Source organism: Varanus komodoensis, unplaced genomic scaffold (assembly GCF_004798865.1).
Source record: "Varanus komodoensis strain SLA01 unplaced genomic scaffold, ASM479886v1 scaffold29_1, whole genome shotgun sequence".
Lineage (NCBI taxonomy): Eukaryota > Metazoa > Chordata > Lepidosauria > Squamata > Varanidae > Varanus > Varanus komodoensis.
In genome coordinates this window covers 10831173-10845054 of record NW_025335759.1, presented here as the reverse complement: position 1 = coordinate 10845054, position 13882 = coordinate 10831173, and the positions used below count along the sequence as shown (strand labels likewise).

The window sequence follows — 13882 nt, the reverse complement described above, 5'->3', positions numbered from 1 at the left end:
CCCCCTTGCCCCCACCCCCCCCCCCCACGTGACGCATGTGCAAGGACAGAAGACCTGACGGGTAGGGTGCATGGACCGCCCCCCCCCCCCGCATTCTGACTCGCCTTCTCTCTCCTTCCCAGTCTCCCACTGGCTCCCTGGACATCGACCCAGCCACAGCCCCCTGCAAGCAGGACGAGGTGGGCACGTTCGCACGCTACTTTGGCCCGGCCGTCTTCTCCGTGGCGTTCGTGGTGGGCTTGGCCGGCAACGGGCTGGTGCTGGCCGTCCTGGGCAGGCGCCGGTGCCCGTGGCCCTTTGCTGACGGCTTCCTCTTCCAGCTGGCTGTGGCCGACCTGCTGCTGGTCCTCAGCCTGCCCTTCTGGGCGACGCAGTTCACCCAGCCGTGGCCCTTCGGGGAGGCCCTCTGCAAGCTCCTGGGGGCCCTGTCCACCCTGAACGGCTACAGCACCGCCTTCCTCCTGGCCTGCCTGAGTGTGGAGCGCTGCCTGCTGATCGGCCACCCCACGTGGCTGCACCGGCACGTGAGGCCTTCCCACGTGGGCCTGTGCTCGGCTCTGCTCTGGGGGCTCGCCCTGGGCCTGTCCTCGGTGGAGCTGCACTTCCGCAGCGTGGGCTACACCCCCCAGGCGGGGGCCGTCACCTGCCACCTGGGCTTCGGCGCCCGGGAGGCAGACTCCTGGCGGCTGGGGCTGCGCCTGGCCGCCTTCCTCGTGGGGTTCCTGCTGCCCCTCCTGGTGATGGCGCTCTGCTACTGCCGGATCGTGGCCAGGCTGCGCCGGGCCCAGCTGCCGCACAGGCGCCCGGCCGTGCGGCTGCTGGCGGCGATCGTGGCGCTCTTTGCGCTCTCCTGGGGCCCGTACCACGGCTTCGTCCTGGTGGACAGCCTGGAGCGCCTGGGCCACTTGGCCCGCGACTGCGCCCGGGAGAAGGTGCTCGATTTTGGGCTGCTGTTCACGGAAAGCCTGGGCCTGCTGCACTGCTGCCTCAACCCCGTGGTGTATGCCTTTCTGGGGGCGAAGTTCCGGAGGGAGCTTTCCCGGCTGTCCCCAGGCCGGGGCGGGCACTGGAGCCCGAGGGACAGCCAAGCCTTGGAGGACTTCAGCCGAGCCACGGAGCCGAGCACGGCCCAGGCGGGGGACGGCTCCGTCATGCTGTGAGGGCTGCCGCCGAAGGAAAGCCTTGGCTGATGTGTGAAGGTCAGGTGGGCAGCTGGCTCTCTTGTGCTCGCCGGACGTCTTCCTTCCTTCCTCCCTCCCTCCCTTCCTTTTGGTCCTCACCAGGCAACAGGCGGAGCTGAGATCCGCTCCTCACATGCTCGGAACTCGTGTGGCTTCTTTGTGCAAAGGAGGCAATGGCGCAATTCTTCGTGCATGATGCACCAAGTTCCGCGTTCCCTTGCAGAAAATATGCAGAGCTGGAATCCGCTTCCTGCCGAATGCCCACGCAGATGCTCCTTGTGAAATGAACTAACTGGAGAGGAGAGAGAGGAGAGAGCGGGAACATCCTTGCCATTCTTATTCTTATGTAGGATTCTTGTTCTAGCATGTTACTGTAATTGGGAATTTAAAAAAAAGTCTCTTCCGACAAGGAGCGATCACTTTCATTAGAATTGAGCATGAAATGGGCAGTTTCTCTCTCATTTCTTCAGGATCTCCCCACTGCCCCTTTTAGCATGTGGAATAATGCAAAGGAGGGATTTCAGCAATAAATTTGGGGTGGGAGAAGAGGATGGGTATGTGTGACACCCAAAAATCTCACCTCAGTTATGGAACTAGCAGATGACAATGGCACACGGAATGCATATTAAGGCTGGACAGAGAGGCAGAAAATGGACGGGGTGTGTCGGTCGCCGTGTTCCACCTACTCTCATCCCCCTTCATCTGTTGCTTCCTGGCCTGCAGAGCGGAGCAGGGTGGCCTCTTCCCACTTGCGTGAAAAGTGCTGGTTGCTAGGAATGGAAATAGGGATGAGCTGCCGATGGGAAGCACCTGGGCCTCGCCGCTTTGGCCCCCCTCTCCTTCGCTCTCTTTCAAGAAACGGCGTCATGCGCTCCAGTGAAGAGCGCTCTGTTGCAGGAGATCTGGTCCAGATCCTTGCCCAGTCACAAAGCTCCCAGGATGAACTTGCTCCAGCCATTGGGCTGGTGCACACAACACAACACAACACAACAGGCCACGGGTGTCTTTTGACCTCCTTCAGGCTGTTGTGTTGTCGGAACCCCGTTGTGGAATTTCAGCAGGGTATGCCGAGCTTTTGGAAACCACAAACGGAAACAACAGCCTGTTCGATGGTTTGCGCTGTCTGCCTGTTCCGCTCTGGCTGGTTGTGCTGCTGGAACCCAGAAAACACAGCTCACCGTGGTACCAAGGCCAGCACCATAGAGCTGCTTGGCAAGAGGGGCCGCTGCCGCTCTTGCCAGGCGGGTAGCCAGGGAGCGCCGCTGAGCGCCGCCAACGGCCCCGATGGTCGATGAATCCCTCCTTTGCCCACCGCTGCCTTGAAGGTTGTTGAGAACCAGCTGAGCAGGGACACCTGGCCGGGAGCCGCAGGCCTCGGTGGGCTGGCCCTCACCAGCCCCACTCTCACTTCTCTTGCCAAAGATTGATTGATTTATTATTTAAACAACTTCTATGCCACCCCATCGCATAAGCCTCAGGGTGGCTTACAATCATAAAATCCCGCATAAAATAAATAAATAAAAAAAGATGCTACAGAGAGGGGTCTCCCGCTCACAGAGGCTGTGCTGGGGAGTCCTCATCAGGTTCTGATGTGGAGGAAGAGGAAGAGGGGCAGGAACGGGAGAGGGGTCGCTCTTGGACTCTCCTTCGCGGTTGCCCCATGGTGTTTCTCAACCTGTTTTGGAGGAGTCCGGGGGCTTTTGGGGAGGGGGGCAGATACAGGACCCAGGCCTTGACCCAGAAAGGAGGTGCTGGGAGAACTGAGTTGCTCACTGGGGTGGGGGGCAGGGGGATCCATCCCTCCTGCTGTCCAGCTTTTCAACAGCCAGAGCCCCCCTGGTGGTGGAGGCAAGAGGGCTGGTGAAAGGGAGGGGCTGTGGGGACGTCTCCCGTTTCCCTCGTCTGGGAATCAGCGCATGCTTTCCACCTCACTGCTCCACTGATGCCCCGCTTCACCTGAGTGGGGATCACTGCCCCCCCGCTCCGGCCAGCATGCCTGGTCACTCCCTCATCTTCCTCACTGCACTGCTGTGATGAGCTGCACTCAGCTTGCGATCGCGTCCTCCAAGCGAGGCGCCTCGCTCCTCCCATGCTGCCTCCTGTCCTATCTCCTGGTGGACTGAAAAGCAAGAAGGCAGCAGAAAGGAGGCGGGTTCCCTCGGAGAGCCTGATCATCTGCCAGCGCATGTGTGGCGGTTTCTGAGATGCACGACCCCATTCGAGGGCTTGTAGCTGCACCTACCCTATCATGCCTGTTGCAAGAACAGAGAGGGAGACTTGGGTCCACCATCCTGAGCTCTTGGAGCAGATGTGGGGGCTCAAATCCTAAAGACCGTCCTCGCCAGCACGCCATCCTGCGCCTCTAACAGCCGCGGGAGAAACGGAGAAGATTCCCGGAGAGCTGCCTATACAGCGCTTGCTTAAAGAATGACTTCTCTGACTCGCATCAACGGGGCGGGAGCAGCTTCAGTAAGACAAAGGTGCAGCCTCTGAACACCATGAAATGCGGCTGCAGGAACATGCCAAGAAGTGGATGAGTCCTTCCTGTGCTTCCTGTAATCCTCCGGTGTGCATGCGTGTGTTTGCATGTGCGCACGCATACATGCAGGGAGGAAGTGAAGCGGTACTTTCCCAGAAGTGGTGGGTACTAGACATGCGACAACTGGGGGTAGTTACAAACCACCAAGTCAGCAACTTGCCGCAACTCCTTTGCAAGAATCACCTTACCAAACATTTCCTGCCCCGGTGAGAGGAAGCCAACTCGGCAACTATTCTTAGGCTGAGAAACATGGTTTGCCGTTGCCCTGGGAGTCAGGGAAGCTGGGAGCTGGCATGGGGAATACGGACCCCATCATCCCTGATGTGCTGGCTGGGACTGATGGGAGCTGAGTGGGATTGATTGGTTCCTCCCCCACTGCCTTCTATCCTCTTCTCAGTAGTGCCCTTTACCACCACCATCCCTCTTTCTCTCTGGTGCTTTTAATTTTAATAGTTAAAATTATCGTTATTTCTTTCTCTTTGCAACCCTATTTCATCTCCACGTGAATTCATTCAACTATATCTCATCTCTGGTCCAAGCAGTTTTATTTCTTCCTAAATATCTTCTGGGTGGGACTATCGGGGGCAGGATATACATTTTATAAATAAATGAATGTTCTTGCATCTGAAGGAAGGGACCCGCCTTGGGCTCAAAATGGGCCTTGCCTTCCCTGCTTTGCAGCAGCTCGGCCTCCAGGTGAGCCATGAGGTAGCTGCACCGTGGAAACGCGCAAGGTGCAACAGGGCCACCTCCCCCAAAGTCATCTAGTAGCTCATTTTCTCTATGCCAAACTCAGCTCTGGAAAAAGAGGAATGAGCCCACACACAGCTGCAAAGAAGGAAGTTATCAGTGCATAGTAACATAGAAACATAGAAACAGAGTGAGTCAGAAGGGGCCTCCCGGGCCACCTCGTCTGACCCCCGGCTCCTGCCGGCTCCGCTCACGACATGCCCACCGTAACGACCTTGTGCGGAAAAGCTCAAAGTCCGGTTCCAGTTCCTGGCACATTTCACTGGATTTGCAAGGGTAAATTAAGGATGCCAAATCTTTTTTGAATCTGCTTGCTAGAGGAAATAGGTGGGACTCCCACACGGGAGACATTCAAGAAGAACCTGGACAGCCCTCTGAGTGGGATGGTGTGATGTGGTGTCCTGCAACAGCTGGGGGCTGGACTCGATGGCCTCCATGGCCCCTTCCAACTCTTCTATTCTGCGATTCTGTGACTCCGACGTGAGGTGTCACCGGTGGGCCAATGCTGGCTAGTTCTAGAGGCCTTGGGCGTCTTGAAACAAGCGAGCAGTCAAAATGTTTGAAGGTCACCTGGGCTTGATAAAGGGCTGGGCAAGGGTGACCCAGGTGGGGAGGAATTCGGATGAGAGGCAGGTCCTGTTGGCCAGCTTGGCTCTGGATTGGGATTCAGATTCTTCTGGGGGAAAAGCATGATGGTTGGACCCCTCTCTCTTGGCTTTTTGGAAGAGTGCCTTTTTCATTTAGCCTTTGAAATTATACTGCTGCTTTAAGGTGCAATCAAAGGCAAGTTCAGACAGAAAAAAGACTTGCAGCCTGTCTGAACTTTTTAGTGTCTAAGCCTGCCAAGGTGTGGGCCATTCAGGCATTAGTGTTCCGTGGCTGTCCGTGTCCTTGTTATTGGATGGAGGGTTTTACTCTTTTAAATCATGATTTTGTTGCTCAATATTTTTTATCAAGTGCAACCATGTACAAATGTGAACAAGGCTTTCAGAAGATGACCTGACAAGAAAAAACAAAGGTGTGGGTGATTTTTACCTGTAAAAGGGGTGTTTGGGCTGGGGGGGGATATACACCCCTTTTGCAGAAAAATGCTCAAGTCTCCTCCTCATTTCTGACCTGGGGGTATGTATTGCTCGAAGTGTAAAAGAGCAATTGCTCCCTTTTTCTAAGGAAAAGCACTTTTGAAAGCTTTGACAGATGGCAGAATGAAACCCCCAGGAAAATTCACATGAAAAAGACACACTCGTCTTTCTGTAATGAAAAACGAAACAGCTCAGTCAAGCTGCAGAAGAGCATCACAAAGAGGAGGTCTGAAGCCCCCATTTCCTTCCAACTAACAACCTTCTCCGGTGAACTCCTTCGGATGCACTACATGTGACTTCATGTTTTCTGTCAGTTACCCGGTTCTCTTTTCCCCACTTTGCTCAACTCTGGAGAAGTGTGGTTTTCCCTGGATGCGAAAGTTCCCACGATTCCATGAGAAGAAGGACATTGCTGTGGAATGAGCTCCTCAGAGCACCAGCGTAAGACCTTTTTATTTTGCCAGTATTTTAATTAATTTACTTTTAATCATGTGTATTTTAATAGTATGTGATATGAAATTATGCAATTATCGGTTCTGTTCAGATGTGATAAGGTGCACTTTTATTTATTATCTCATTGGTGTGTTTTAAAGGTTTCATATTGTTTTAAATGGTTTTATTGTTTGTGACTCACCTAAGGAGGCATCTGGCCAACGGGGTGGGCTAGAAATCAAATAATATAAATAGATAAATAAATAAGCAGCTGGACTATAAATGCAGTTCTACTTTTTAGGTAGCATTGGCCACTGCCTTTATTTTAAGCAGACATTTGGATCCAACAGATGTGGCATTTTCCTGGAACAAGGAATCCTGTTTCGCGAAGGGAATCTCCAGGATGGTCTCAGTTGTTTGCGAGTACCTCCTCTATCCATTCCTTGTAATTGCAGACAGTCGTGTACACGCCAGGTTTGTTTTCCAGGGCACATCCGGACCCCCAGGACACAATGCCGGCCAGTTCTCCATTGCACACCAGTGGGCCCCCGGAGTCTCCCTGCAGCAGAGAGGGGCCACACATTGATATCCACGCTGCAATACGCCACGCTCCCTTTAACCTTGCTCCCAGTGCGTACTCCATTTCTGCCCATCTGTGCCTCTATCCTTCTGAGCTGTTCCACCGTTCTGTCAAATGTGGTGCCGGACTCCTGGACGCCACCACTTCAGACGGGGTGTGCCATTTCTTTGAACGTCTCCTGCCCACCGCCACTAACAAACCTCTGTAAAAGTTTCCCTGCATGTAGAAAAATAATGTCTCCGAGGGAAGACGAGATCTGATCTTTCCCCCTGATGTGCTAGATTATTGCACGCAGGGACCTGAGCATGGGATCAGTCCACGATGCTGCCTCCCCTCATTTGCGCCGTCTCTAAAACTCCCCTCTCTGCCCGCTCCATGTGTTGGGCTTGGAACGGACCTTACTTGTGCAGGCTGCAGCAGCAGCAGAACCGGATATTTGCACCTGCATTTCTCACATGCAATCCTTGCAGCCAGAAAACTGGTGCTGTAGGAAGCAGGTTGGGCCAGGCTGTTCCCCCAGATCTGCTAGCTTTTGAGTTGCCGGGAAATTTGCTCGCCATTTCCCTTTTGCACAGAAGAGTTTTTCAGGCGTGGCAGTCTACCCGGGCAGCTTGCACTGGTGTGATGCCACCGGCCAGCTGAATGTGCCCCCTTCCACCTCTTCCCACTGCCTGTGCCCTTTCCCTCCCCCTCCAAGCCCAAGCACCAGGCTCGCTCTTACCTGGCAAGAGTCCTTGCCTCCCTGCAGGTAGCCAGCACAGAACATGTTCACAGAGATGCGGCTTGGGTAGCATTTTTGGCAGACGTTGGTGGAAAGAATGGGCAAGTTCAGGCACTGCAAGGTGTCCGCATATTTAACTGCAAAGAACAAGAACCCATCTCAGTCCAAGGCTCACAAGATGCCCCCAAAATCGAGACAGAACATCGGTCGTCTCTCCAGCCCACTCTTGCCAGAGAGTGTCACGGGGCAGCGGAAGGACTCTCGGCCCTCGGCGGCGTGGATTTCGCTCCTGTGGGCGTCATTTTGGGTTTCAAGCGCTGCCTCCTGGTTCAGCTGTTGGCCTTGCATTTCGTTTCTTTACCTATCCACTCTGTTTGCTCCACAGGTGCAAGCTCAGTTGGACACTGCATTGGGACCCTCGTAGGAGGGGAATGGTTGCTTTAAAAGCCGGTGCAGCTTGGATCGAGCTTGCAGGGGTGCTCCGTCTCCCCACAGACCAGCATGACAATATAATTGCTTACCTCCATATATCAGAAGGTTCCCCCAGCCGGAGACGCGGCAGGAGTCCCCTGCCTTGGGGCAGGTTGGAGAGAGGTTGATGGGCTGCACGTAGCTGTTGAAGGTGACCGGGTGGGCCAGCTTGATCAGCATGATGTCGTTGTTGAACCTGACTCCGGAATCGTACTGAGGATGTGGGATGACTTTTTCCACCTGGAGGTGCTGCTCGGTGCCTTCCTCAACGGTGACGTCATGTTCGCCAAGGTGCACCCTAAGAGTGCTAGGGCTGCGGGAGAGAAAAGCGGGCCCTGAAGCCACTCCCCGTTGGCCCCAGCCGAGCGTCACTGCGAGCCACCTCTGCAAAGATGGGCTCCCGTGGTAGCCGGTGGGGTCTTTTATGGCCCAGAGCTCAACTGTGCGCCAGGTCTATGGCGAAAGACGGGCTTCAGGCAGCTAATGTGTAGGGATCGCGCATGAGAATAACAGAATCATTAAGGATAATAGCAAGAATAGCACTGAACTTGGGCAGCCGGCATCCCCTGTGCCAGGGGCTTCCCCGGCCACAGCGGGCTTCTCTCCTGAGCATTTTGGAAGCCGGGCGTGGGGCTGCCCGAGGTGAAGCGAGCTGGGGATGGAATTCAGAACCACGGAGAGCGCCCATCAAGCTCTCCCTCCGAGTCGACCACAACTCAAACCAGAGGGCACCCAGCCATTCATGATATGGTGCATGACACACAATATAGAATTTAATGATTCAGATGCTGGGGAAATAAAAAGGAGTTTGCCCGGTGCTGAAAGGAAGAGCGAGTCGGTGCTAGGCACACTTCTTAGGGGGTCCGAAAGCTCCGAGTCCCAACTCCTGCTGCATTTCCACAGGTGGTCAGCCAGCCGGCTGCAGGCCCACGCCTTCCCAGCTCAGCAAGGACATGCTGGCTGGATGCCAAGCCACGCGAAATGCTAACCTGGCTCTCCTTGGCAGGGAACAGCGGCTTCACCTCCTGCCGCCCTTGCTGCGAAGAGCCCGTAACGCGGGGATGCTTCTTCCGCGGATCAGGTGTGGAAACGGACTGGCCCACCTGGCACGCATGCGCCGGTACTCACCTCAAGTAGCAGTGAGCCGCAGAGATGACCCAGCGGTTATTAATCAGGGAGCCCCCGCACCACCGGTAGCCGTTGCCGTAGGTCAAAAAGACTTGCCACGGCTGGGAGTGGGGCTGGCACTCGTACCCCCCGATGATCTTGTCATCGTCATTGAAACTGCTCAGCCGTGCTGCTGCTGCAGGAAGACAGAGAGGCCTGGGTCTCCCACGGGGACTGGGGTGGCCGGCCCCCCCCCAGCCCGCCCCTTTCCACGGCCCGGCACTGCCTGGGAGGAAACCCCCTTGCAGTCCCTCGCTTCTTTGCTCTACCCCTTCTTGAGTGCCCCCCCCAAAGAGGAGCATGGGGAGGGTTTTACATCAGGGAAATGGTGGGGGGGGGCAGCAGGGTGAGACCCCTGCCCTTGCTGTGCTTGCCAGTCATATTTGCAGCTCCCGCACAGCAACAGTTACGGAAAAGGGAAAGGTTTGCTCAGACGCTCCTTGGCCTTCGTGGGCATTAAGGTTTCTCCTCCCCCCGCCCCCCCCGTACACTTCTGCAGCGCTCTTGGGCCTTATGCAAACACCAATCCACCATGCAAAATTGCAGGTGTGTGACAGGGAAAAGCAAAGGTGAGCACGCAACCATTAATCAGACATCCAGGCACAGTCGGGGAGGGGAGGGACTGTAGTCTGGGGATGCGGCCCAGACTGGGCACGGCAAAGGACCCCTTTGCAGGTCCTTGGTGGCTATTCCGGCAAGCTGCTTTTTCTGGTCTAAGCAGGAAATGGGGGCTCTCCTGAAATCTCTCCCTTCAAGCTGCAATTTTCTGGGGGTGGCGCAGGGCCAGGCCTGTACTCTTTGGCACCTCTTGCAAAGGTGCAGACTGAAGCCTGGAGAGAGACCTGCCAGGGGAAAGGGAGAATTCTTTTGATGCTCAAGAGGACGGGGAGATGGCCTCACAGTCTGCCAGGGAACTTGGGAATAATATCATGAGAGAGGGAAGAAATTACCTGCGGTTCCAAGAAGAAGAGCGACCAGGAAGAGAGCCATTGCTAAAGATCGTCGGATTCCGAGAAAGAGCTGTTGGTTCTCCTGGATTATTTATATGCAACTTCGCCTCACCTTATCTCACAGCTGCCCAGTTGACAGGCTAAAAATAGAAAGAGCAGCCCCTCCATCTAACTTTTGTGGAAAATATTTGTTCGTAGCACCCGCTGCCTTTCCCAAAGTGTGTTTGAGCCTGAAGATAGCTCATTCCCTCACATCGTGTTCTATTTTAAGAGAAGCAAGGACACGATCCACGGCATACCTGAGCCACAGGCTGAGGCCTTACGCCCAAATCTGTTCCTTCTATTGCTTGCTCAGCTCTTCCTGACCAACCATCTCCTTCTTCTCTGCACCCGTGTTCAGGCCACGAAGCCTGAAGGAATGGAGCTGAATGAGCGCACCGGCAGGAGGGAAAACGGGTGGAAAACAGCAAAAATCCAGCTGAACATGGGCTGGGCTCTGAAAGCCCACTCTGTGGCCAAGAGGGTGATGTGCCACCCAGAGTTGGTGGGGCGATCCCCGAGAATCCAGCCACACACGTGGCATCTCTCTTCCACCCCACTGAAAGCAGCCCCAAGGACTGCTGCCCATGACAAAGGATTGGTGCCCTGTTTCCGGCACGGCCCGCGTGACCTCCGGCAGCTCCCTGCAGTAGTCCAGATGGCTGCTCAACTTTGCCCAGAGGAGAAATGCTTCTGGCAAGGCCCACGTGACGGCAAGCAGCACCCTCTTCTGCACCACAGGTCACAGGTGCTTGGGCTGCTCTGTCTGCTGTGGAAGATTGGCCGCGTGGGGCTCGCCGGGAATGGAGCCCTGCACCATTCCTGGGCTCCCTCTTCTGCTCTCCCAGGCCACCTGTTTCGTGTTGCTACAGGTGATGCAGAGGAATTTTGCCAGTGGAATGAGCTTCATTCCTTCCACCAGCAAAACTGGCTTGGCAAGAAGGGGCAAAACATTAGAGCAAGTCCCTGAATACCAGTGGGACAGATTCTGCTCGGTCCGTCCCAACCCTAACGCTACGGCTGTTGATAGTGGCTTGTTTCTTAGGAAAGCCGTGTTGCCTGCAGGAGTCCGTCCATGTGCTCAGGCAAAGCCTTTGCGTCTTTCCGGGCTCTGTGTCCGCAGCATGAATCTTGCTGTCCCCCAGACAGGGCTGGGCCTGGTTTTCTGGACGGACGAGCAAACGCGATCGCCGCCACTGTTTTCGGCCACTGCTTGGGAAGGTCTGTGCTCCATCCAGGAGACTTGGCCAGCTCTGTGCATCACTGGCAGCTCTGAGAGTGATGGAACCTCCCCCGCTGTTTGAAGCCTCCAAGGAACCCACATCACCACACCGAAATTTGAAAAGTTCTTGGTGAGCGGCTACCCCTCCTTCTGGAACATCCTCCCCGTCACAGTTCAAGAGACCGAAAATGTGCTCCATTTTCAGCTGACTCCCCCAAACACCTTTGTTTAAGCAACTTTCCCCTGGCTTTTAATTCATCGTGATGCGGCTGCAATCGGCATTCCTTTTAATGTTATCCCAGCTGAAATGGTTCTGAATTTATTTATTTATTTATTTATTTATTTATTTATGGATTTATATCCTGCCTTTTTCCTACAAAGGGCTCAAGGCAGCTTACACCATTCTCCTGCTCCACCTTATCCCCACCACAACAACCCTGTGAGGTAGGTTGGGCTGAGAATCTGTGACAGGCCCAAAGTCACCCAGTTGGCTCCATGGCCGAGTGGGGACTAGAACCCAGATCGTCTGAGTCCCAGTCCCATGCTCTTAACCACTACGCCATGCTGCCTCTGAATAGGGCATTGAAACCTGTTGTTTTAATAGTGTGTTTTAGGGTGCAGTGTTAGCACGATTATAGGTTAGGGTTCAGGGTCAAGCCTTTGAATGCATAAGCTGGCCAACACACTTGTCGTTTCGCAGGTCTGGCTTTTCCTCAAAGGCTTGTGGGGATGGTTGGGAATGGAAGCGGCTGTTATTCTTGGCATGCTTTCCAGGGCTTGGGTGGCACTGACTTTTTGGACGAGGGTGAAGCCTAGGAAATGACATCTGTGGACACAGAGATAGCAAAGGCGGGGGAGCTTATCCCAAGGCCATCTCTGGGCAAGCCTTGGGTACTAATCGCGTGTGGCAGCTCAGGGAGGCCATGTGAGCCAGGAGAGTCCGGCCCAGTCCTCATCCCCATGGGGCAGGGTGGGGAGAGGGCTCCCAACTAGAAGGCCTGCATAGATCTAGAGGGGTGGGCCCCAGGGTGACCACAAAGGGGGCTTCTGGGAGGTAGTCTCACGTTTGGGTTCAGCAAACTTCTCTGTGCGTGCTCAGAGACCCCTCCTTTGTGGGCTAATAGCTCTCTGGATGTGCACTGGAAATCCAGAGCTTCTGCTGAAGAATGGCTGGTCGTTTGAAACAGAGAAGTCCTGCAAATGCCAGATTTACATCTCCCGGGGACCCTGGGAGCCACCGCGGCTACGAAGCCTCGGGACTGAGCGCTCAGTCTGGGCCGAGGTGCCCCCTGAAGCAGCTGCGTTGTGCCCGGGAAGCCCCCGGAAGGGCCGTGAGCAACCCGAGCAGCTGCTCTGCGGGGGATCGACCTGCCCTTTCAGCCCAGCAGCACTGGCACGAAAGAGCTCCCCTCCCGGGACGAGCCGCCACGGCCAGCCCTCTTGGCTGTGCAGACTGGTGGGCAGTGCCCCCTGCCCCCAGTTCCCCCAGCTGCTGGGGTCGGGTGGTGATGGGGAGGGAGGACCCCTTGGTGTTTTTCCAGGTCCTGTGGGAGGGCAGGGGGGAAGGCAGTCCTGGACCACCCTGTGTGAGAGCATCTGTGGGGCGCACCCCACGCTCCTGGGGCAAGCAGGCCACTCTGCAGAACCACTCGTGGCAGAGTCTGGTGTCTCCGGCCGGCAGAGCTGACAGCAGATGCTTATGTTTCGGAGGGTCTGCGCTCCCCTTCGCCTCCGCACCAGTGTGCTTTGGCACCCACGTGATTTGTGCGTGAGCCCAGCACAAGAGGAGCAACAGCCTGCTGCTTAAAAGCATCCTTTCCAGAAATGGACCGTCGACGGACCCAAAGACACCTGCTGGGTCCCATCGCAAGTAGCACATTACGCCCACTGGGCGAGCACCTTGAGTTGTGGGCTTCAGATGCAGTGCTAAACAGTCCGAAGGGCTATTGGCTGCAAGGTTGGGGATGCGGCACACGGGTGCATCCAGGTCGAAGGCCCTGCTTCCTTGCCTTGCAAAGAGCACCCACACCCGCCCTTGAGCTGAGAGAGCACCTCAGACGTGGAAGACGGGAAAGACCTTTATTCACGTCATCAAACGGGGAAGCCTCTTCCTGCCCCAAACATATGGGGAACCCGCTTCCTGAGCCCCACTGCAGCCTCCTCCACGGAAGGAAAGCGGGCGAAGTACTCCACTCCTCCTAACTAAACCAACTGGCAACCTGGTCGAAGACAATGCTACCGTAGAGACTTGCCACCTCTGAGAAATGGTTGTAGTAATCTCTGGAAAGCAAAGCAAGACACAAAGAGAGGTCAGGCAGGCGACAGCTGCACAAGCAGCCCTTCTGTGGGCGATGTTGACCTGGAGCGGCCGTTCTCCAACCCCGGCGCATGCCATGCGCTCTGTTGCCCCAATGCTGCAACCACTGAACTTCTCCAAGGAGTCGTTCACATGGGATTTGCAGAGGGTCTGAGAATGCTCCTGGGGGAAAAGTCATTTAATAGCACATAATAGTTCGTTATTTAATAACAATTGATTGATTGATTGATTAAATGACAGTTTGTTATTTGTCCTCCACAAGTGACAGCATGTATTACTTTGCTAAGTAAATTTGGGCCATCTGGTAGTCAGTTTCAGAAAGGGAAATACAGAAATGCTGTAGGACCAGATTCACTTTCTCTCCATTTTATCATCACAACAACCCTGTGAGGTAGGCCAGGCTGAGTCTGTGCCTAATGCAAAGGCACCCG

General features: G+C 55.2%; 3 protein-coding genes across 3 annotated transcripts in view; 2 read left to right on the top strand and 1 right to left on the bottom strand.

Moving 5' to 3' along the window:
* LOC123025896 (C-X-C chemokine receptor type 3-2-like) overlaps positions 1–1587 on the top strand; it is a 2406-nt gene extending 819 nt beyond the window's left edge. The window contains exon 2 of the mRNA XM_044435031.1: positions 123–1587. Within this exon, the coding sequence (XP_044290966.1) occupies positions 123–1160 (1038 nt within the window). The 3' untranslated portion in view covers positions 1161–1587. The remainder of the gene's footprint in view (positions 1–122) is intronic.
* The window catches only part of LOC123025895 (C-X-C chemokine receptor type 3-like), a 20589-nt gene extending 11647 nt beyond the window's left edge, over positions 1–8942 (top strand). The window contains exon 3 of the transcript XR_006415208.1: positions 8932–8942. The gene's annotated coding sequence lies outside the window, so the exon portion shown is untranslated. The remainder of the gene's footprint in view (positions 1–8931) is intronic.
* On the bottom strand, positions 6394–9931 carry LOC123025898 (trypsin-3-like). Its single transcript, XM_044435038.1, has 5 exons — positions 9874–9931; positions 8885–9059; positions 7807–8069; positions 7286–7422; positions 6394–6543 (listed from the first exon to the last, which is right to left on the bottom strand). The coding sequence occupies exons 1-5, from the start codon at positions 9911–9913 to the stop codon at positions 6394–6396; spliced, it is 765 nt and encodes a 254-aa protein (XP_044290973.1). The 5' UTR covers positions 9914–9931.
* Positions 9932–13882: the final 3951 nt, after the last annotated feature.